The sequence below is a fragment of the Chiloscyllium plagiosum genome, unplaced genomic scaffold, assembly GCF_037043375.1.
Source record: "Chiloscyllium plagiosum isolate Xiang-an unplaced genomic scaffold, Cpla_swu_hap1 HiC_scaffold_16, whole genome shotgun sequence".
Classification (NCBI taxonomy): Eukaryota; Metazoa; Chordata; class Chondrichthyes; order Orectolobiformes; family Hemiscylliidae; genus Chiloscyllium; species Chiloscyllium plagiosum.
Genome location: NW_028270154.1, coordinates 79,257,256 through 79,282,785, shown reverse-complemented (window position 1 = coordinate 79,282,785; position 25,530 = coordinate 79,257,256). Strand labels below are relative to the sequence as shown.

General features: G+C 44.3%; 1 protein-coding gene across 1 annotated transcript in view; it reads right to left on the bottom strand.

Annotated features, from left to right (window-relative positions):
- The window catches only part of ebf1a (EBF transcription factor 1a), a 461,222-nt gene that overhangs the window by 58,258 nt on the left and 377,434 nt on the right, over positions 1 to 25,530 (bottom strand). Inside the window, 1 exon segment of the mRNA XM_043703973.2 lies at positions 8,875 to 8,963. Within this exon segment, the coding sequence (XP_043559908.2) occupies positions 8,875 to 8,963 (89 nt within the window).

Here is a 25,530-nt window from a genome sequence, read left to right as displayed (position 1 = left end):
GAGGTCAAGGATTCTGGAAGTATACTCGATGGAGTTTAGAAGGATGAGAGGCATGTGATTCAAAATTACAGAATATTGAGAGGGTTGGATATAATGGATGTCAGAAGATGCTTCCACTAGGAGGAGATACTAGGACCTGAGGGCACAGCCTCAGGGTGAAGGGATGACCCTTTAGAACTGAGATAAGGAGGAATTTCTTCAGCCAGAGGGTGGGGAATCTGTGGAACTCATTGCTGGAGGAGGTTGCGGAGACCAAATCATTGAATGTCTTTAAGACAGAAATAGATACCTTCTTGATTAATAAGAAGATCAAAGGTTACAGGGAGAAGGCAGGACAATGGGGTTGAGAAACATATCAGCCATGATCAAATGGGGGAGCAGACTCGATGGGCCAAATGGCTTATTTCTGCTCCAGGATCTTATGGTCTTATCGCAACACCTTGGAGCATGAGCCGACTTACAGTGTCATATTCTCCAATGTAACCACAGTAAACTAGTTTTTGCAAATACAAAACATTAAAGAGCGACTCTCTAATTACTTTGTGCATTTGATGACTTTCATTAGCAAATTAATAATTCAAATGCCCTGACAATGTATAAATTTCAAGTGGTGTAATAAACCAGATGTACAGTTACAAAACATGTGAACCCCTGATGTGTCATAATCTCACAACATACTTACATACATCTAAATACGCACATATATTCACTATATATATAAATGGTTTGGAGTTTTATATCTATATACACATTGTATAAATTATACTCTATATAAACACACATAAAAAGTTGCCACTGAGATTACAACTTCCGCTAGCAATTATCAAATAATCATTTGGTAGAACAGAGCATTGCTGAAATAAGCTATTTTTAACTGTAATAAGCTGTACTCATCAGGACAGCCAGCAAGAATTGTCCTTTCACATTTCTCTTTACATAAGCAGTTCTTGCAAATTTTCCTATGAATGCACAATGAAAAACTTCAACAACACGTCTCCTGTTCTTAGCAGTAATTATTAACGCTTCAGTTCAGCACTAACAGCAATAGTATATAAACTTTTGGAATGATATTTGGCTGAACATGAGTTTTGCAGGCCCAAAATAACTCATGGAAGTGGAGAAAAATAGAATTTGGAAATCCTTACTATCAAGCATTTTTGGGACACTGGAATTGAGAGTGTTCCTTCATCAGTAAAGCCCCATGACAATAGTGCATGTGCATGTCATGCAAAGATATCACAATCAGGACAGCTATCAAAGCTGCCTAGAAAGTAATTTCAAAAGATGCTCTTTACTTTATCTGTTTCTTCCTTTAAGTCAGCAATGTATTTTGTTTAATCAGTTGGTGCTCATGACATAATCAAGGGAATTTGCTTGGAGAGTTGCCCAGCAGTGAAAGGGAAGAAACTGCATTAATATACAGTCAAGGAGCATGGAAAACCTCACATTTCCTGCGTTAATGACCACGACTCTGAAAAATTTACCCCAGTAATTCCACACATCCAAAATTATCAGCAAACACATAATTACACACCGGTCCTACATGAATTCTCCCTTAATTTAAAAATCTAATGAAGGACACATTAATGTTAATTGCAGAAAATTTTGGAAATACTTTGTAGATCAGGCAGCATCTGTGGAGGGAGAAACAGAGGTAACATTTTGATTTGGTGACCTTTCAAAATAATTAGTTCTGATGTAAGGTCATCAGCTGTTCACAGATGCTACCTGGCCTATTGAGTCCTTCCAGCATTTTGGCATTTTTACTTTATATTTCCACTTATATTTAAGTGTACATATGCAATGAAATATATTTCTATATAGATGAAAAGAAAATGCCTTGGCTGTAGTGTATTACGTGTTGTGACATTTGGATTAGGCTACAAACTACAATAATTAATGTCAGCCCCATTTCAAATCATTACCATCTCTTCAATGCTTGTATCTCTCCCCTTCCCCTGGATGCATAATGGAGAGTGTTTATCATTTTGGTGCATTAATATCTAGGTGAAGAAACAATGCAGACGAGTACAGCAGAAATAACAAAAGGCGAATTAAGTTCCTTTATCGGCCAGGATACGTTGACAGTGCAAGCAACAGAAGAAGTTGTGAACTGAGATGACAAATTGCAAAAGGCTTTATCTTTGTCTCTGTCACGCAAGACATCTTGAGGGCAATTAGAACTTGGCACATGGAAGCACGCTGCCTCACTTTTTATACTCCAGTTTTACCCATAGTTGTCTTTGATTCTGAAAGCAGACAGTGATTGCTGATCAGTGCCTGCATGTGAGACACACAATAAGGTTGGTGGTAACAGCAGAAATCCGTTCCTTAACAGTCAACAGCAAATGTTGGAGATTTGAATTGACAAAAGTAAAGTGAACATATGGTTAATGGGGGATGTGAAGGGGTGTTATCTGAATACAAGCTCCTAGTCTCCTTCACCCATGTACCTCAGTTCCACCATTCATGTTGACCAAGAAAACCATCGGGAACCCTTTCCATTTTCCCAATGACTTGCACGAGTAACAATCTGGAACAATATCAAATGACAACTTTGGGATGCAATGGGCTCATATCCTCAAGAACTTGCCACTAACTCTCCAGTGTGAAGTTGATATAACACAGCCAGGCTGCATTATGGAACATGGGCAAGAAAATGGAGAGTGGCAAGGAAGAGCAATAACCTACTGGCTAATTATCAAACTCTTAAGTGTGTGGATCTGTCACCCTTTGGTAGTGGTAATGCCTCCTTGGGAGCAGTAAGAAGGATTGCCTACCATCAAGTGATTGGAATCAAGTCAATATCACCTGGAAAACATAGGCGTCTCTACCGAAACCAGATAGCTGTCCCAGGAACTTGAGATCTTTGATGGACCAGGAATGAAAGCTGGAGGGATAGATAAGGAAGCTGAAACTGGATCTAGGCCCCTGAAAGGATGATGGCAAGAGCACATCCTTGTGAGCTGTCTTTGGTAAACTGATGAGGCACGGGATCAGTGGAAAATTGCAAAAAAAACCGTGATCAATAAACAGAAACTCGCCACTAATAAATCTGGTGGGAGAATTCAAAAGAAACATTCTTCCCCACAGGATAGCTGGCACTTGGAACCTGCAGCCACATGAAATCATTGAGACGAAGCAGCTGTATTTGCCCAGCATCCAGAACAATGGATTTGGGAAAAGAGGAAGAGGAGGTTCTGTTAATGGGATGTTGGATGAAATGAAGACAAGGATGAAATGAAGGTTGTGTGGAGAATAAGCACAGTCTCAGAATGGTTGGGTCACCTGCTGCATTCATAAGCCATTCTGCATGGATAATTTGTTAACCAAGTGCAGATATTAAGAAAGGCCAGTTAACTGAAGCAGGCATTAACTATCCCCTGGAAGAAGGCATTCCTTCTTATCTCAGTTTTAAATGAGGGTCCCCTTTCTCTGTAACCATGTCCCCTGGTTTGAAATTCCCCCACTAGTGGAAACATCTTTTCAACACTTATCCCACTAAACTCCATCTGCCAACTTTTTGTCCCCTCACTCATCCTAGGTATATTCTTTAGCAGACTCTTTTTGTCTTCATCTCAACATGAAATCCCATCTATGTTTGTGGCATCAGTAATCTTGAATACATTACAGTTCTGCTAATTTCTTCAGATCATAGGTGGTAAATAATTGAGGCCCTACGACTGATCTTTGAGGCACTCTACTACTCACACAAAAGGAGGTAGCTCCAGTTGCCAAAGTCATGGGAACACACCGAACATCCTGCATTAGTTAAGTCGTTACGTGTGACCATTAGACCCATATATACTTGAAGGTCAATAACGTTTGATTACCTTGAAGATCAACCTAAGCTTTGGACTACATTCTAAATTGGGTGAGTACTGACTGTGTGAGACAAAGAACTCAACATTTATTCTAGCTATGACCCTTAAATATCTCCCATCATGATCCCATCTCATTGCCTGCCTCTCTTCTGTATTTCCCATCAATATCCGAAATCGGTGACTCTCTCTCTCTTGTTTTCCATTGCTATCCCATCCCAGTGACTGTCTCTTCTGTTTCCATCTCTTTCCTATCCTAGTGACTCTCTCTCCCATGTTTTCCATCATTATCCCATCCCAGTGACTCTCCTACTTCCCATCCCTTTCCCAGTCTCTCTCCTGTTTCCTGTCACAATCCCATCCCAGTGACTCTCTCTCTTGTTTCCCATCTCTTTTCCATCCTAGTGACTCTTGTTCCCATGTTTTCCATCACTATCCCATTCCAGTGACTCTCCTGCTTCCCATCCCTTTTCCATCCAAGTGACTCTTTCTCCTATTTCCCATCACTATTGCATCCCGCTGCCATTTTGAATCTTCACTAACCAACAACAGTCAATGGCTCTGTTTATCAGACATCTAATCTCTAGTGGGATATTTTTTTTTATAACACCGGTGTAAAATTCTTTGACAGGTGACATTAAGAAAAGGTCATGTATCACTATACACTACACAGACTATGCAAATTGAATCAAAAATGTAGCAGCCAGATTAGCTGAGGTAAAAAGTATAAGGTCACACAAAGTCAGTCAAGCTGGAAGTGCTGAAAAGATGCTTGTAATTACTCTTTTTAGTCTATTAACTATTGTTGTTCTATCAGGATTCAGGGGTATATGAAAGCCATGGACATGAAGTACAAGATAAAGTAATGTGTATTTACTACTCCCAGAGGATCAATTTGCCTGGTATTTTGCAGCTTGGAAGAGCAAAACACACAAGCGCTGTTCGCCTTTCTCTCCACTGAATTTTGTCTTTTATCAAAGATTACTCAGAAGACAGCCACGACACCGGGTACAATCCATCCACTCGGAACAGAATCGCTCTGTGATTCCGCTGCCATGTAGTGATCAAATCACTGCCTCCTGACACAACATCGGAGGGACCCTGTATCCTCTTGATAAAACCCTGGAACACGCGAGGATCAAAGCCTCACCTGCCAACTGATTTTTCACGGAGGCGAACGCGATGCAAATTTGTCGATGGGATCTGACGGAAATTTACCCAGCCCTGCCCCTGTACACAGTCACTGCATGAACTGCTTGACAAGTAAAATATGTCTGTCAGCTTGATATGAACTGACCCCTTTTTTTTCTCTATCTATTCATCGCATTTTGTTTCCTGTCAAGCGAGTACTGCTAACTTTAGCGTAAGCTATAATTCACTCGTAATTCATCCTGGGCACACGGGGGATTGGGCTTTTGGACAGAAGTGCAGCTCAATCATACAACAGACCCTGATGTGTTTGAGTCCAGCTACTCTGAGGCCTCCCAGTTCATTGCTGGCAATTGGGTTAGTTTGTTTTTAAATTAAAACATTTAAATGTTTATTTCCCCTGTGGGCCCTCGCACACAGCAAAACGAGGGTTTGAAAACGATTACATTATACTGTTTAATAAAATATATATATCTTCTTACTGGTTGCTCCTCTAGTCTATGAATGCCTAATAGCAGAGTGCCCTTTCGGGCCCCTTCTGAGTATCCCACTGCAGCACGGAGGGACAGCTGTATTGTCAGAGATGCCTCGCTTCAGATGAAACATTAAACTAAGGCCTTGTCTGAATGCAAAAACTTACATGCCGTCATTTTGCACGTGGTTTTCCCTGAATCCTGCCCAATTATTTCACCCTCCGCCTCAAACTGATTGCGATCGCATTGGGAGATGCACCAGCACTGGGCAGCTCAAGTTTTATAAACATGACTGTGCTTTAAAGACACTTGGTTCCTGAGAAGCACCTTGGAACATCCGAGGGGGGTGGTGATGGAAGGTGCTACGTGAAGGCAGGTTCTTTGCTTTCTTCCTCCTAGCACAACACAGAGCCAAAAGGTTTGGAGGTTCCAAGGAAAGGTCTGGAGGATGCAAATTCCTTGGAATTCCTGGCTGTTAACAGGGCAACTGGAATTAAGTGCGGCTAGTTAGACCCAACACAAGCAATCTTCACAGTTGCCCAGGCAGTCATGTGGCAAATCAGACTGCGCTCTAGTTGTAGGACGCCTCTCACTTTTGGCCCATTCATGAAAACAGGGGAAAGGTGGGTGGTTTGCCAGAGTCTGCCAGGGTGGCACCTTGGTGAACAGGAGACTTTGGGCGCAGCTGTCGTCCAGGGTTTTCAGTGGTTTCCTTGGCATCCCTGACATGGTCTGCAGAGAGCCAGCGCTGCCCAATACTTATCCCTTAGCCAAACATCACAAGGCAGACGTTTAGGCTATGAGGGCTTACTGAATACAAATGAGCGCTGTCCCGTTTCCCAGCAGCGCAACTGCTGCAAAGCACTTTGGGCCATACTGAGCATGTGGATGGTTCTATCAAAATGAAACTTTCTTTTAAATTAAAACACGACAGTTACCAGCGACCTGCAAGGTGAAGACGCTTGATTGGATGACAAAGCGCCATTAAAATAAACAGATAGGTGGGTGCAGTTTTGAGAGCCCGCCAAGAGGGGTCACTAACAGGTTAAACACAGCATCATATCCCGAAGGCACCTCGTGCTCAACTTTCCCCAGTCTTGTCTGAAGCAACTGCTTCTGAGGTCCAGCAATGACAATTTGGAACTGACAAGGAGTGGTTAAGATGAACAGGAGAGTCCAGCCTTATGCGGCTGGATAAACATGTGAAGGAGGGATTGAATGAGAGAGTTTGCCATTAAAGTGAATGAAGAGAGTGGTAGAAGGTATCAACGATAGCAGCAAATGGTCTGAGCTGTACCTTTCATTGTATTCCCCCCTCCCCCCTTATTATTAAGGAATGTGTATTGCTTAAAAAACATAATCTCTTTCCAGATATCTTACGTTTCTACATTGCAGTTTCCAAATGCATGCCATTACTTTGTCCTGTTGTACACAAGTGTTGCTCTTGAAACGTTTACCCTTCTTTCCTTGTTACAGATACTGACTGTCCAGCCATTTACAATCATCAGCTTCTGTTTCTTTTTCACAAGTTTTTGTTGCCTCCGATTCCTCAGAGTGTATAGTGAGCAGGTGTTCAGTCCCAACTTTTATTCAGTCAGCCAGGATAACCTTGTATTTTAATTGCTGTAACTTCAGAAAGAGCTTGACACAAACGTCTTGGGTGATTAAGTGGAAGTCAAAAAAAGGTAGTGCTGGAAAAGCACAGCTGATCAGGTAGCATCCGAGGAGCAGGAGAGTTGACGTTTCGAGCATAAGCTCTTCATCAAGCACATTCCTGATGAAGAGGTTATGCTTGAAACATTGATTCTCCTGCTCCTGGATGCTGCCTGACCTGCTGTGCTTTTCCAGCACCACACTCTTCGACTCTGACTCTACAGCATCTGCAGTCCTCACTTTCTCCGAGTGATTAATGGAAGGTTTGTGAATCATTCCCTCTCTTTCCCTCTCTGTCCCTTTAGCCCCTGCTTCTGTCACACTCGGAATGGATTTCTCTGGTACCTCATGGTTGTCGCATACTGTCAAGCTTTGTGACCAGGAAGGGCTGTGTTTCTGACCTTTTGTAATGATTAGCTCGCAAACTGGGAGTCAGCATCATCATGGCACCAAAGGAAGACATTCTGCCCATTAAGTCCATTCCAGCTCTCTGTACAGTTATCCAGTCTGTTCCATTTGCCCATCCTTTTCCCGTAGCCATGCAAGTTGACCTCCTTTAAGGGACCATCCAGTTTCCTGTGCAAATCACTAACTGACACTGCCTCTACAGGGCCTACGTTGACAGTGAAGCCCAGGTCATTACAGCTCACTGTTTCTTCACATCCTTAAAACTCGTAGCTCAGAACTGAAACTCTGTCCTTGTATCACCAGCCAATGGGATCAGGTTTTCTTTGTCGAATTTGTACGTCTCTATCAGGCCACGTCTCAACTTCATTTGTTTCAAGGAGAAGATGCACCAACCTCTCCAACTTTATCTAACCTTGTTGCTAAAATCCCTCATCCCTTCTGGCAAATTTTCTCTGCGGCCCCTGTAGGACCCTCACACCCTACCTATAATCGGATGGACCGGAAGTCACATACAGACCAGAGTTCATGCTGAAGCCTGGAGATGCCAATAACTCGTCACTACTGCCTTCCCCCAAAGCTGCGCCACTTGTGAGAAGAGGGGTCAGAGAATGACTAATGTCTGTGGCTGAGTATTGGCAACCAGGGCTCCCTTCAGGCAGGCATGGAAGATCCCAAAGCACTCCTTCAACCAAGAACAGGGGAGTTCTCCTCAGCAACGATTATCCTGTAACCAGTGTCGATAAGATGGATTATCTACGCAGTGTCACAGAGCTGTTTGTGGGATCTGGCTGTGCACAAATTCACCTCCACCCCAACCCCCACCTTCACCGCATTACAGCATTGACTACAGTCAGGAATTAATGGAACCGTTGGTGCATTTTGGGATAAGATGAATGTCAGGAGAGAAGAATGGGATACAGCATTGACTGTAATGGTATAGGTTTGCTGGATGGTTGGTTTGCCAATCAGTGTGATGCCTACACCATGGGTTCAATTCCCATCACCAACTGGGGTTACCATGAAGGACTCGCCTTCTCAACCTCTCCCCCTCACCTGAGGTATACTTGTCCTCAGGTTAAATCACCACCAGTCCTTCCTCTCTCTCTCTCTCTTTCTCTCTCCCTCTATGATCTGGTAAGACACGACAATACCATGGGTGTGATGTTTTATAGTGAAGGGAAGAATTAATCTTATCTTCAACACAGATACAACACAATAAAAAGAGAAGAGTTTTATATGCCACATTTTGCACCAACAATCTCATTTATGCTTGGGCATTCCTGTCAGCGCAAAGTAACGTACCAATCAGGCTTTTGATGCTTTAGTGCTTCCAAGTAACTTACTGAAAAAGGTTTAAATGTGTAACTGACCTTTGGCAATCGTTCTGGGTCACCCGGATGTCTGGGGATCACCTTCTGCAACCGCTGGAAGCCATAATCAATGGTGGGCTCGTTCAGAGCTGTGAAAAGGAAGCAGAATTGAGATCAGTGAGCATGCCAGCACTAAGACACTAGAAATGAGACTTACACAATTAGGCAACAAAGTGGCAATTAGCCAAGGTTCCTGCTACTGACTCCTGCGAGGCTTGACCTGTGATCGTCCTCATGGGCCAGGAACCTTAATCATTTGAACAGGCTCATGCATTAAGAATGGTCACAGAATGGAGGTACATGAGGAACACTGACTACCCTCCCTGAGGAACAGTCAAGACCAACTGAGGGGGTCTCCCCCTGTTGCCGTGGACAGTTAACAGTGAATTGCTGAGCAGTGTTTGGATGCTTATAATTCCTCCTCCTACTCAGGGTACTGAGGGCAAATGAGCCACACCCCCAAATTGTTGTGCTGTCCAAAGATGTACCAATAAAGCTGGAATGTCCCTATGCTCAGTACCACACAGGACAATCCATGAGGGAATCCGTTTAGCACAGATGCCTGGATTGTCGGCTCACAGAGCAATGTGATACCAACAGCGTGGGGTCAATTGCCATCACCGGTTTGAGGTTACCATGAAGAACTCTCCTTCTCAACCTCTTCCCCACACCTGAGGTCTGGTGGCCCTCAGGTTAAATCATCCACCTCCACCGCCACCACTCACCACCCCTCCCCCCGCCCGCCCACCCACCCACCCCCCAGTCGCTTCTTTCTGATAAGAGAGTAGCCGCTATGGTCTAGGGTGACACAATAATTAGCCTTAAAACTGTAGAGGGAACATTATGTTCTGTGTTACTCCTTTAAGAAAAACATTGGGCTTAAACAGAGAATCAAGGTTTTATACCTCAACTGTGATTTCAAAGTTGTGCCACAGCTTCTAAAAATTCAAAAACAAAACACTGTGGACAGCAGTGATCTAAAATTAAAAACAGAAAGTGCTGGAGAAACTCAACAAATCTGGCAGCATCTGTGGAGAGAGAAACAGAGTTAACCTTTCAAATCCACTTTGATGACCTCATTCCAAAGAAGAGTCATACCAGACTTGAAATGTTTATTCTGTTTCTCTGTTCAAAAGTGCTGCCAGACTGACTGATTTTCTCAGGGACTTGTTTCTTTTTTATTATTTTTGAGCATTCAAAGTCTGCAAAATGAATTATGCAATACTTTGAAGTAAGTGGCACAAATAACAACAGCAAGATGTGCTAAAGAAAAGTATCAGAAGAGCTGACTGGGACGATCTGGAAAGCAGCCATGAAGATCTATTAAAACCTGTTAACACATCTTAGCGGATAAAGTCACTGCTTTATACAGCGTCAAGTCGAACAGCAATCCCAGGTTTGACTCACAGTCAATGCTGACTGAGCTATGGCAGAGATTTCAGAACCATCTCGGCCATTGAGAACTACAGCAAGCCAAAGCTACTGCTCCTAATTCCTGCCCATCGTGTGAAATTGAATGTGTGTCAACATGGAGGACAGAATTAGGCTGAGTTCACAGTACAAAATCCCACTGTCCCTCACTGCTTTTGTAGGACATCAGTGTTCATTACAGTTAGGGGTCAAGATGATTTACCAGTGGGTAAGGAAGGAAGATTTAGAAGTAAAGAACACAGAGGAACTTCCATTATTATTCAACAATAACCTTTTTTTACAAATAACAATCCATAGAGGAGTATGATTAAATTAAACATCTATACATAAACATTAAAATGCTCCACTGTTAGAAATAAGTTATGAAATTTCAAAAGAAAGGAAAAAAAATCTTTGTAAAATAAAACGTTGACGGGTGTGTTCCATTTTCAGCATTAGGCATGGGGCTGCCAGAACTCCTACCAACAGCTGCTACGGTTACCTCCAACATCGCCCACCCATCTGCCCCTCCCCCCGAAAAAGTGAAAAAGCAGCAGCAGGGGATGGGGGGGTTCAGCTCTACGCTTAGGAAACAGCATAAAAGAGCTGTAATAAGTCTGGGATGACAAGAGTGGTTAGAGGACATTTACATCTGAGCACCTTGAATTCAGTGCATAATTGCACCACTAAACCCCTTAACTTGTCATCTGCCAAAAAAAATCCCAAATTGTTGTCAGTCATCCGCCACGCGGTACTCATCCCAGCAAATTCCCGAGTGACAGGGCTTCAGCTATGAACACTGCAAGTGACGCCTTATCAGAACACTCTATTCAAGACAAGTAAGTGGCCGTTATCCCACTCAAATCAGCTTAATGATTAAGGTTTTGTTCAATGTCAGGAAAAAACAGCAATTTGAATATAAACATGTCTTCATGACATGTAAATCATCAAAGTTGAATCTATAGAAAGAGAAAAGCAGCATCCGATGTCCCCGGCCTCTTTAATCTTATTTTGATTTTCTTTTTTTAATCTCACTGTTGTGTTGAGCGACTGGGGTGAGCCAGCAGAAGGCTTTTCCCAAAGCACAGCAAAATGAAAGCTTTTGTTCATCATCACCTTCAGGTTCACCCCATGGACCAGTCAGAGCCAGACGACCAGGTGGCTGTCTGTCTGGAGTTTGTTTGACATTTAAGGCTGGAAGTTCAAACAGAAGTCCAGGTTTTTGACTCTCTGCTAGCTTCTATGAATGTGTATGTGAGGGCATGTGTCTGTGCGTGCATGTGTTCTATCTGTGTGTATTGTGTCTATGTGTGTGTCTGCATGTATCTGTGCATGGTCTGTGTGTGTTGTGTATATGTGTGTTGTGTCTATGTCTGTGTGTATCTGTAATTGTGTGCTTATGTCTGTGTATGTGTGTGTGTGTATGTCCACGTCTGCATGTATCTGTAATTATATGTCTATGTCTGTGTGTGTTGTGTCTATGTCTGTGGGTTCTGTAATTGTCTATGTGTCTGTGTGCCTATGTCTGTGTCTCTAATTGTGTGGCAATGTCTGTGTGTGCACGTGTCCATATGTGTGCATGTGTGAAAGAGAGAGAGATGCAGACATCTCAAGAGTGGAGGTGAAATCTCTGATCAATCCTCAACAGTAACAAGGCAGAAGGCGGAACCCAGAACGACTTTGTCTGGATTGTGAGATCCATTCTCTGTCCTGCCCCAGAATGTGAACAACAATCAGATGAAAGAGAGCGACACAAATTTAAAATCCAAGTCAGGCGTGTCTGTGAATTTCTTCTTCCCAACTTCTTGTAAAGTACCTGACCTGGGGTGGGGGTGGTGGATAGGGAGCAGTAGTGTCTAATCTCAGAGAGGCAGAAAGGTTTCTGCAATTCCACACAATATCTACGCCCCAACCAAAGCCAGAGGGAAACAGGTCATTACAGTTGCTCAGGGGAGCTTGCTCAGGGGAGTTTGTGAACCTTTGCAATTCTGTCACCCAGAGGTCTGTGCAAGCTCAGTATTTAGAGTGGAGGTTGATACATTCCTGATTATCAATGATCTACAGGGTTATGCAGACAGGCTGGGCCTAAGGTAATGAAATATTCAATCAGCCATGATTGTATCAGATGGTGGAGCAGGCTCGAAGGGCTGAATGGCCTACCCCTGTTCTCCTGTCAGTTAAGCAACCTGTTTAGACTGGGAAGCTCCCAGCTCTCTGCTGAGTTGACATCTCTCTGCCAGACAGTGGTGGAAAGGCACAGTTTGGAGGGTGCAGAAGAGAAGCAGACCAGTGTTGCCTGCTCCTGAGTAACACAAAGCCATCCATAAATTGACTGCTACATTTGATTTTTTAAAATAGCAACTGCACTTTTAAAATACTTTATCAAATGTGAAGGGCTTTGGGAAGACTTGAGGTTGTGAATTGAACTGTGTAAAATGGCGAGCCTATCCTTTATTTTTGGCATTTTCAGTTATTCTGGATTTTCCAACAGCAGTTTTTTTGGTCAGATCTAAGCTATCTGACTTGGTTCTGCTGCCTTACTACCCTTATGTATTTATCTGCATGTTATGCTATCAGCAGCACCTACAACTTTTCCTTCACCCATTCTGACTTGGAAATATATCACCATTCCTTCAGGGTCACTGGGTCAAAACTCTGGCACAATCTTAGATTAGATTACTTACAGGGTGGAAACAGGCCCTTCGGCCCAACAAGTCCACACTGACCCGCCGAAGCGCAACCCACCCATACCCCTACCCCTACATTTACCCCTTTAACCTAACACTATGGGCAATTTAGCGTGGCCAATTCACCTGACCCTGCACATCTTTGGACTGTGGGAGGAAACCGGAGCACCCGGAGGAAACCCACGCAGACATGGGGAGAACTTGCAAACTCCACACAGTCAGTCGCCTGAGTCGGGAATTGAACCCGGGTCTCTGGCGCTGTGAGGCAGCAGTGCTAACCACTGTACCACCGTGCCGCCCACTTAACAACATGGTGGGTCTGCTAATAACAAGTGGACTATTGAGGGTCGAGAAGGCTGTTCATCGCCAACTTCTGGAGGGCAATTAGGGATAGGCAGGGCCACATCCCATGGATTTTCTCCCATGGTGCATTGCAATCTGTTTGTCTAACAAACCAAAGTAATTTCAACAGCCTGGACTGTCAAGTACAGCAAGCTATTGGAAAAGCGATCAGAATATTAGCCTTTATCACATAAGGGTTTGAGTGCAGGAGTAATGAAGTTGTATGAGATCTTGGTTAGACTGTACCTTGAGTCTCGTTACCTCAAGAAAGATACTATTGCCATTGGGCGAATGCAATGGAGGATCACCAGATTTGTTCCCCGGAAGGCAGGACTGTACAGTGGAAGGAGATTGGCCAACACGCGGCCTGTAGAGTTTTGAAGAATGAGACGTGATCTCATTGTGACCTACAAAACCCTTAAAGGGATAGACAAGGGTGGATGCAGGTAGGATGCTCATTCCTAATGAAGGGCTTTTGCCCGAAACGTCGATTTTTCCTGCTCCTCGGATGCTGCCTGACCTGCTGTGCTTTTCCAGCACCACTCTAATCTTGGCTCTAATCTCCAGCATCTGCAGGACCCACATCTGCCTGTGTCCCCAGATTGCAGAGTATAAAACAAGGTGATGCAACTTAAAATTAAGGGGGATGCCACTTAGGACCAAGATAAGAAGAAACATTTTGACTCCAAGGTTTGTGAACCTTTGCAATTCTGTCACCCAGAGGTCTGTGCAAGCTCAGTATTTAGAGTGGAGGTTGATACATTCCTGATTATCAATGATCTACAGGGTTATGCAGACAGGCTGGGCCTAAGGTAATGAAATATTCAATCAGCCATGATTGTATCAGATGGTGGAGCAGGCTCGAAGGGCTGAATGGCCTACCCCTGTTCTCCTGTCAGTTAAGCAACCTGTTTAGACTGGGAAGCTCCCAGCTCTCTGCTGAGTTGACATCTCTCTGCCAGACAGTGGTGGAAAGGCACAGTTTGGAGGGTGCAGAAGAGAAGCAGACCAGTGTTGCCTGCTCCTGAGTAACACAAAGCCATCAACAAGCCGAGCCCCTTCAGTGAATGCAAATGCATCAAAAGCACAAAATTGATTTAAAGCTCCTTAAATGAATAGGGCACTCATACAAGAAACAGGATGAGAGCATACGTTATCGACCTAACGTCCCTACTGGAACCTGACTGCATATATAACAGTAAGCGTGGACCCAAGCTCAGCTGTGACTTCCGTCTTTCAAATACCAGGGCTCCCACTGAGAATATTGATGACTCAGGTGAGGCTAGGAAATGGTATGTGGGCTATACCAGCTCCTGACACAATGTTGCAGGATATTCAGCACCCGAGCTTCAGAATAACACATTCAAAAGAGAGCGTATGTTTTAGAAAGCCATAGGCTTTTGACCAGCTCCGTCTGGCTGGTCCAGACTTCGAGAAGGCAACTTGATCACGTCTTGGTGTTAAGCGCTTTCACCCCCTGGTCTGTAAGTCACAGGTTCACATCCCACTCAGGAAGTCTGAGCTCACAGCCTTGCCACCATGTACATCCCTTTAGCCGATTTCAATCTCCATTTCACTCTTCATCGCCTCAAGACGATGGTTCCCGCTTCCACGTTGCCCATCCAATGCTGCTGCCGTTTGCTGTGCCTCTCAATCCTGGCAGAGTTTTTGATGGGCTGCGTCTCAAAGGGGGTCACAGCCTTAGTCAGACCTCCCACTTCAGAGTCACAGATCATGGTTCAAAGTCAACCTCAGGACTCATACCCATTAGGTGTGCTGTCAGAGCTGCCTCATTCTGAGGTGACACTGTGGACACCCAGGTGGACAAAGACATTTCAAAGAAAGTTCTCCAGGACAGCATTAATCCCTCAAGCAACATCACGCGAACAAACAATCTGGTCATGACTTCACCGCCATTTGGCAAAAGTGCTCCCCACATTACGGCAGAGTCAAAGAATTGTTCTGGCACAGAATGAGGCCATTTGGCTCATTGTGATAGTTCTATTACCTAGTGCCAACCTCCTGCCTCTTCCCTTGCTTACCATTTCTATCGAAATAATCATTCAATCTCCTCAGCGTCTGGAGCAGTGATTGCATGTCCAAAAAAACTGCAAAGCACTTTTGGGCATCCTGAGGTTTTGAAAGGTGCTACACAAATGCACGCTCTTCCCAACGATTGCTTTGAGCTCCCTGTACACATCCCACAGCAAAAGCAAAGCTATACTCTGCAGCCCTGTGTTCACGTGAACCAATTTTTTATAATTTCGCAATAATGAATCCTAAACATGTCAACAGAGCTTCAGTTCTTAATCAAAAGATTGTCTGATTTGACTTGGGGAGGAATTTGTTTTCTTGAGTTGTGCTGCCAAGAGTGGCAGAATGATCGACACTTCATATAAGCAATTAAAATAACTTGTTTAAAAACTCCACCGATCTAGTAGCCCAGGGGCATTAAACAGTACACAGTCCTGAATTGCAAAATGTAATAAAGTGCTGCACACATGGAGAGCTTATCCTGTGACACATATTAATGTCATTCTGCAGGAAAACAAATATGTGCTGGGCCAGGTCACTGAGCAACGGCATTGTCCCGGCCTCCCGTTCCTCATTCTGTAGCAGGATGGGGAGAGGGGGACCAGGCCGGATCGCCCTGAAGGAATGTCCAGCAGGAAGCGGGAACACACGGGCGGTTGTGCCGCGTCCATCAACACGATCCAGGCAAAGGCACAGGCAGCGCAGAGCTGATGTGTCAGCTGTCCCAACAAGTGAGTCTGGCCAAGATACGGCCTGTAGAACCTTGAACAATGAGAGGTGGGAGTGTGTACGTGTATGTTTGTGTGTCTATGTGTCTGTGTGCATGTGTTCTGTTTCTGTGTGCATTGTGTCTATGAGTGTGTATGTCTATGTTTGTGTGTCTATGTGCATGTGTTCTGTCTGTGTCCGTTGTGTCTATGAGTGCATACATCTATGTTTGTGTGTTCATGTGTCTATGTGCATGTTCTGTCTGTATGTGTTGTGTCTATCAGTGCCTACTTGTGTGTGCATGTGTCTATGTGCGTGTTCTGTGTGCGTTGTGTCTATCAGTGCATATGTGCATGTGTCTGTGTGCGTGTTGTGTCTATGTGTGAGTCTGTGTCTGTGTGTGTTGTGTCTATGTGTATCTATGGCTGTGTGTATCTGTACTGAAAATGTGTTGCTGGAACAGCGCAGCAGGTCAGGCAGCATCCAGGGAACAGGAGAATCGACGTTTCGGGCATAAGCCCTTCTTCAGGAATGAGGAATGAGTGAATGTGTGTATCTGTAATTGTGTGTGTGTGTGTGAGAGAGAGATGCATACATCTCAAGAGTGGAGGGGAAATCTCCAAGATGGCAACATCTGAGGGAGTGGTTGTGATTCGCCTTTGTCCAAGAACAGACGCACTCCTGGATGTTTGATCAATTCTTTCAACAGTGAAGGTGGTTGAACTATCGAGTCTGGCTCAGCTGGGACCCCAGACAATCACTCAATCCTCAGCTGAGCAAGGTATGGGACGGGGGAATACGCTTGCCAGGTCTACCAGCTCCTGACCAGGGTGGCCAGCTGTGATAAGCATATTCCTGGAGATCTCATCAAACAATGTGTCCATTCCCCTGGCCCACTCTAGCCAGTACCACCCGTCAATCCTTCAACAAGAAAGCAAATAGACTCATGACCTAACTGGAGAGTATTGACTGTCAACAACCGAAAAGCATATTGAGCCCATGTTCAATGCTTTTTATGCCTGGTCACGAGAAAAGTTCAAATAAAATGGCAAAACAATCTCTTCCAACTAAACAAACACAGCAGTATCATAGGGGCAGTACAGTGGCTCCATGGTTAGCACTGCTGCCTCGCAGCGCCAGGGACTCAGGTTCGATTCCAGCCTTGGGCGACTGTCTGGGTGGAGTTTGCACATTTTGCCTGTGTCTGCATGGGTTTCCTCCCACAATCCAAAGATGTGCAAGCTAGGCAGACTGGCCATGCAAGGTTGCGTCGTAAGTACCCAGGGATGTGTAGGTTAGCTGGGGTAGCCATTGGAAACGCAGAGTGAAAGGGAGAACAAAGGGAGGTGGGTGTGGGTGGGATGCCCTTCGGAGAGTCGGTGTGGACTCGATGGGCTGAATGGCCTGCTTTCATACTATAAGGATTTGCGGAGAGCGGAATAGAGTTCACATTTCAAGTCCAGAACAACTCTTTGTCAAAGGAGTCTCTCCCCAAAGGTGCTGCCAGACCTGCTAAGTTTCTTCAGTATGCTCTGCGCTTGTTTCAGATTTCCAGTATCTAAGGTATTTTGCCTTTACGTCCATTTTAAAGGACCCTGTAATTTTTCTCCAAGATTGCAGCCAGCAGTGTCCTGCGTCCAGTGGATTAACTTCCACTTCTGGGAAACTCCAGACTAATCATGGAGTATTGGCTAAACATAGAGGAATTACAAACTGAGAAAAAAACAAAACACACACAATTCACCTCTTCCCATGTGGTGCTTGCACAGTACAGTGACAATAAGTGGAGTAGTTGACATATCCCAGCACTTGCTAAGTATCCATTAGTGTATTAGAGGCTCAGAAAAGTACAAAAGGCAACTTATTGAAGAAGAACATTGGGGACCTAAGTGGTCCAACTTTTAAAACACACTGCTCTTAAAATCCACCTCAAATTCATCTGCAATGTTGTGAAATGCCTTTTTCTGAAGTGTGTAACGATGTATTTGAATGAACTAATGCTAATTCCACCCAGGGTTTCCCGGGAAGCCTAATCCTGGCAGAACCTCCCAAATATTTTCCAATGACACTCCTGATGGCGGGGAAGGTTGAGAGGTCAGGTGGCAGGCTGCAGTCCCAGCAACGGCCACCGCATGGGGTGGCACTGTGATGACTGGCGAGCAGCCAGCCCCCACCCCCCCGATCTCCCGACAGCCTGGGGCAGGGGCGACGTGAATGCCCGTTGTCTAGTGCCTGCGGGGGGTGGGGGGGAGGGGGGGATCATCAGATGAAGGGCAGGATGGGCCTTAGCCTATGATGTATTTCACAGTTGAACAGCTTACTGATGAAGCTTACACGTGAATGAGAACCATTTGAGTGAGATGCCAGATCTAGTGTCCATAGAAATCCACCTCAACCTCCAGTTCACTGGAAATCTGGACCTTCCTGTCACAAAAGGTTACAGGTGACAGGGCAATGCAGTGTCAAAATTGGCATTTGTTGGATATGGGCATTTAGTGTTATGGAATTAAGGCAGGTAAGCGAGGGTGATTAACTACAATCTAGTTGGCTGGCAGGCTAAGCCTGAGGGGCTGAATGACCTCCTGTCCCTACGTTCAGGATACAAAGGGAGAATACACAGAGTCAAAATTAATTTTATTCGAAGCGGGCTGGGCGTATTTTGTTTGAGATTGTCAAGGTTGAAATATAACTTGTGCTAGCTGATGAGAGAGACTTTTCGTTTGACAGGGTACAATAATTTTTCATCCTTGATAGCTATACCATATCCTGAGTACAATATAAACCAACTAACAATTTGGCAGGGCCAATGGTGAAGTCGAACCCAGGAAACAATAGTGACTTGTTAGCCTGACATTTGTTAATTCAATACATGTGATAATCTGGCACATTCTCATAACATCTGCATTATTTCCAAACTGGAATGAAACAGATTGCCTTTCTCTCCCCTTCCATCCCCCTAATATTTTTGGCTGGTCCACTTCGAAACTGCCAAAATAACAGAATTTTTCTAAACATTCAACATTATTAAGAGGTCCCACTGTGTCAGAGGGGAAATTGGAAAAAAAAACGAATTTAGACGCATCGTTTTTCTGTTGAGGGGTGCAGTACAGAAGCGAGTCTGACTTACACTGCTTGGCTGTCGTGCGCTGTAAATCATCCTAAATCAGGATTTCGATTGCAGATTAGTGCAGTCTGTCACAACGTGTCCTGGCGTCAGGTGGTGCTCAGATTTCCAACTCCATTGGAACGTAGTTGAGGTCCTGTTCTCTCACAGGATTAGATTTTACAGGACCAGTCAGGTGAGTGGGCTCGATGGGGTGACATGGTGGTAATGTCAGCCAGCAGCCCAGGCTAATGTCATGGGGGAGACAGGAAGGACAGCAGATGCTGGAAGTCAGAGTCAATGAGATTTGAAACTGGAAGAACACAGCCGGTCAGACGAGCATCCAAGGAGCAGGAATGTCAATGCTTCGGCCCAATGCTTGTGCTGTTCCAGCTTCACATCTACTGACCCTAATGTTATGGGGGCATGGGAACATGGTGAGATTTAAACGCAACAAAAATTCGGATTGAAAGCCCGCCTAATGCTGATTGTCATAGAGATCCATCCACTTCACTAATGTCCCTGAAGGAAGGCAATCTGCCATCCTTATCTGATCTGGCCTCCATCGAACTCCAGACCTACGGTAATGTGGTTCACTCTCAACTGCCCTTCTGGGCAACTGGGGAAAGGCAATGGATGCTGCCAGTGAGGCCCACATCCCATGAGCATAAGGAAAAAAAACGTCTCACACAAATGTCAAATATGGCACGATAACATCAGGTTAATGTCATCACACCAGCATTCGCTATCACGGGAGGGGAAGGAGGTGTACCAGTCAGAAGCTCATCCATTACTATCACAAACTGAACAAGCTATTGAGCCTGTTAAAACAACCAAGTGCATGGAATTCTTTTGTTGCCTGAATGATACAGGTCGTTCTGCTATAACGTGATGTTGTGTTCCTCTACAACCCAGCGCTACAGAAAATCGCGCAATAGGAAACCGCTGTCGAAGATCACTGCCCATCAAGAGCAAAGCAAGCACATTGTTGCCTGCCTGGTCAATTCTCAAGCGTCAGTCAAACAGCCTCCCTTCCTCACATCTAATGTTGTTAAACTCATTAACAAATGTGTTGAAAATAAATAATAACAATCCGCTTTTAAATGCCCATTCTCTCTTGTTGTGCCCTGGAGATCGATGTTGAATACCAAAAGACTCCAGAGGGTTGGTAACCCTGGGAGGTATTGACAACTCAGGACACGAACTTCAGTCAGATGAAGTCTCCAATTTCAGCAGGAGGGTCGCAAATTGCTGGTGATTCCAAAGTCACCGATCTGCTATCTGTCCCAGAAGTCACCAACAGTTTTGCCTGCTTCATAAGCAAAGTTAAGACAACATTGCTGGATCCATCCAAATTCACATCAGTGAACCGAGGGACCCGCAATGAAACCCAGGAAAGAATTTTAAAACACACTAAAATTTCAACATGGAAAGAGGTTGCTCAGTCGAACCAGGCCCCGATAGTGTTTATTCATCAAATCAGTTCTGGTGAAGTGTCACTGGACCCACAAAGTTAACTCTTATTTCTCTCCACAGATGCTGCCAGATCTGCTGAGCTTCTCCAGCAATTTCTGCTTTTGTTTCAGATTTCCAGCATCTGCGGTTCGTTTACCCTCATGTGATATCCTCATCCCCGTATCCCCTTTCCACTTCTACCTTGCAACTACAACATTGATACAATGTCTGTTTCAATCACTAACCCTAGTAGTGTATTCCACAAGCATCATAACCTTCTGTGTGGTAAGAGAACTAATTAAACAGATCAAATTCTTCAAGTCCTTATATTCTCAATGCAGGCAGTGGAAGTCTTGTGGTTCAGTGATAGTGCCCCTAACCCTAGGCAGATGCTCTGGAGTCAAGTTCCACATCAGGACTTGTTGGCTGTGAAAGTATGTTCATGATGCAGTCCACTGGGTTAACAATGAAATCCTTTGAATGTTTCCCAAAGTGCTTGAGGTCATGTTTAATTGAAATACAAGGCGTCTCTGAGTGAATCGATGTTGCATTGTCCTGATTGCTTCAACACCCTTCCAATGGTTGTTTCAGTATCATCCTTCTTTTCAAATCCCTCCATTGCCTCATTCCTCCCTATGTCTGGAAACTCCTCCAACCCTCAAAGATTTGCTCATTTGACAAGTTCTCGCCTCTTGCTAAATTCCAGTTTGAGCTACGCCTCTTCCAACGTAGCTCCCACTCAGCAAACTGGAACTTAAAGCGTTGAAATTCTCGACATCGCTATCTTTCACCCTTCCTTTAAGACATTCCTTAAAACTGAGCTCATTTGGTCACCTACCCTAATATCACCTCTTCCTATTCATTCGCAGAATGTGGACATTGCCGGGAAGGTCAGCATTGATCGCCCTTCACTCGTTAGCCTTGGGAAAGTGCTGGGGAGCAAACTGAAGAGCTGGTCTTTCTGAGGAGGTACCCTCCCAGTGCTGGCTCTCCAGAATTTTGATTCAGCAACAATGGTTTGGTGACAAATATCATTTGCTAACGCTGCTGTGGGGCACCATGGGACCTCTCAAAAGAGCGATAAAAACACAAGTTGTTCATAAAGCCTAAAATCCAATCAGTTGTGGTATTAATCAGGTTTTGCATTTTCTATTCTCGTTGCTGTAAAATCCTGTTTTCCCCTAATTTGATAGTCTTACCCACTCCATGTGCTAATGTCTTGTCACCTCAGATCCTTATAGCTTTTCACCTTATGTGGCTTTTCCCATTCAATGTGTCATTATCACCAGTTTTTTTTAACCACGATGTACCACATGTGAAGAACTAGGCTGGGGTGGAGGCTGGAAAACGTACATCAAAATCGCAAATGGTGGGTCGCACAGATGCCTCAGGGGTTTGCTTGCTATCTACCTCCACAATTCTTTTATAGTAGCTTGCACAGGATAACAGTTATCACTCTATACTCGAGCATTCGCAAACGCATACACATCGTGGATGGACAATGGTTTCTGACATCAAGAGGATGGGATCGAGCTAGTGTCAGTTCACAGTGATGCAGCACTCTGGCTTGAGGGACCAGATGGTCTTTTCATCTTACACATTGGAGTCACAAGTCCAGTCACTTGTTGCCCCCCGACTCTCAGCAGATCTGCTCTCCAAGTCTCTCTTCTTGGTGGGTGGAGCTAAGAATCGATGCTGCTGCATCATCCATCCATCATCCATCCTGCCCAATGCAAAGGCAATCCAATGCAGAAAGCAAATGAAGGCACTTCCGTTCCCTTGAATGCACTGACTTCCCCCAGGGCTGGGGGTTCCCTTGTGACTTTCATCCTCTTTCCTCTCCAGTAGATCTTAAACGTCCCATAGAATTAATTGAAAGAAGAGCACAGAACCTGCCCCCAGAGTCTCGGCCATTATTTCCTCACCAAAGTAAAGGTAAAGTCACCATGATTCTACCAGACCAATAGGTTGCTATTTCATTAGAGAAAGAGAGAGAGAGACAGAGAGTGACAGAGAGAGAGAGGCGACTGGTGGTGGTTTAACCTGGGGGTCACCACATCTCAGGCAAGAGGAGACATCGAGAAGCAGTAATCTCAGCTAGTGCATGAGTTGATCCAACATGGTCGGCATCACAAACTGACCCCCTAGTTATTCATCAACCAACATCATTAGTGCAGATTACCATTTTGCTGTTTTGCGGAAGCTGTGCACAAAACTAATATGACAACAGCACAGACAGAACACCTTAACAAGTAGTTAATCAGTCGCAAAGTGTCTTTTGACGTATTCAGGTCACAATAGGTGCTACAGAAATGCAGGTTCTTTCTACTTCTCATTAAAGTGGACGTTATCAACACTTTGCACCTTGACAGTGTGAGGCCCCTGGCCCAGCGATTCCAATATACATCCTTCAATCTGTCTTCCAAAACACAAAGCCCCAAACTGCACAATCCCACATTTGGGAATTTGTGAGTGCAAATTCACATCCCATCATTCCCAGCACTGTGTTGCCACGAGCAATGTCTCCAGAAAACTCATAGTTTGGGAATGTGGCACTCAATAAAGAAAGTTCTGGTGAGAAACACCAGTTTGGAGGAACAGCCAAGTAAAGACTATGTCCCACGACTTCAGTGAATGCTTTAAAGTGCTGAGTACCCACATAGAGAGCAAAGTTGCTGATGTTCAAACATACTTCTCAATTAAGGGGAAAATAGGTTGTGGCCATTTGTTAAGTTTAAAAATGACCTTTAGCTGCTGGCATGTTCACTTCCTGCACTGAGTCCAGTTCCTTGCAGGTTCCAACGTCAGGCCACTGGATAACTATTGGTGGCTACTAACAGCCTGACTCCACATTTCCAATCTGCTATATCCCAATTAACATCCTCAAAATATTCCTGCTGATATTTGGCATGGGTTTTCTTTGAGGGGGAGGGGTTGTGGGCTGTTTAAAGGGATATGAACTATTTAATGAGTAGAAAAAATGCGCAGCTCTTGAAACAAAAGACTATTGAATTTCTCGCTCTGTGGGAAATAAGTAATTCTCTTTTTTTTTGTTATTTTTGCTATAAAAGAATCTGTCCTTTTAGATGAAAGGATAATGCTGGTAATTAAATTGGGTAAAACAATCCAATTTGAAATTTTGTCTTTTGGAGTCGTTTGGTTTGTTTCCTTGATTTAATTAGTGGTGTTGCTCCTTTGATCTATAAAGAACTAGTTTGTTATGTTGTGAAAGCTTGTATGTTCAATGTGAACATGCAAAAGTGTTCATATCTCCCACCAGATGGCCCGGATAGTCTTCATTGTCCCGGTGACATCTGTTTTCTATTGGCAATTGGATGCGTGTATGAGGGAAATTGTTCAGTTTGTCTGGGAACCTATACATCAAGAGCAGAAGTGTTGGTTCTGACATGTAAAATGTACAAAGGGCTTCACAGAGTCCAGGGCTGCTTTTTGAACACACAGTTACTGAAGTGAACAAGAGTTAGGAGGCAAGAAGTAAGTACAGCCTGAGGATGAACAATGAATTGAGTGGAATAGAATGAAAAGAGATTGGATTGACAACCCCAAGACAATCACTTAGCTATGTAACAATGACTGCCAACTCAATCAGAAGACATTCTTACAAAGACCTACAAACATATCATGCACTTTCCCATTGTGCAGACATTTGTATTTGCATTGTGTCGTTTATATTGGCTACTCCATTCAATTATTTATTTGTGAATAAATGCATTGCTAAGAGTATGTTAGCTGTTCTGAACCTTATAAATCAGGACGGTTATGTGATGGATAAGAAGCAAGGAAATTCAGAGGCTCCAGCTCATAACCACCGCAGACTGAACTGAGCAGTAATGTTTGGGTGATGTCAAGATTAAGTTCGGCTATGACGTCTAACATGGCTTGATATCTTATCAACATTCACTGTTAACATTCACAATAAAAACCTAGTGTTAGGTAGCTTTGCATTTTTGCAGCTGCTTTGTACTTGTCTCCAACTTCCTGCAACTTTGAGGATTTACAAACCGTCTACCAACCCCCAGCACAGGGCCTGGGCACAGCAAACCTTCCAGAAGATCGCTGGATGTGGCAGCTCAACCATACCGAGAGGCAAGCCCCAGCTTGGACTGATCACACTGAAATGGCAACCACTGCTGGGCTAGGGTTGTCCAAGACCCAGGGAGTGATTAACTTGTCTTCTCAGTCCTGGATCTCCAGACACTCGGTGAGAAAAGAGTTTTGACTGCAGTGCCCTCAACATGACAATCTTCCTGCCCTCATTATCAGAGTCATAGCGATGTACAGCATGGAAACAGACCCTTTAGTCCAATTTCTCCATGCCGACCAAAAAACCTAACCTAATCTGGTCCCATTTGCCAGCACCCGGCTCACATCCCTCTAAATGCGTCCTATTCGTATACCTATCCAGATGCCTTTTAAATGTTGTAACTGTACCATCCTCCACCACTTCCTCTGGCAGCTCATTCCATACACTCACCACCCTTTGCGTGAAAAATATGTCCCTTAGGTCCCTTTTATATCTTTCCTCTCTCACCCTAAACCTATGCCCTCTAGTTCTGGACTCCCCAACCCAGGAAGAAAAGACCTTGTCTATTTATCCTATCAATCCTCCGCATGATTTTATAAACGTCTATAAGGTCACCCCTCAGCCTCCAATGCTCCAGGGAAAATGGCCTCAGCCTATTCAGCTTCTCCTTATAGCTCAAACCCTTCAACCCTGGCAGCATCCTTGTAAATCTTTTCTAAACCCTTTCAAGTTTCACAACATCCTTCTGATGGGAGACAGACCAGAACTGCACACAATATCAGAGAAAAAGAAACAGATGTTAAACTACTGCGGAATGCTGGTTCAGCTGCAACTAGGGAACTGGACATAATTCTGGTCACCACACCTTTGGA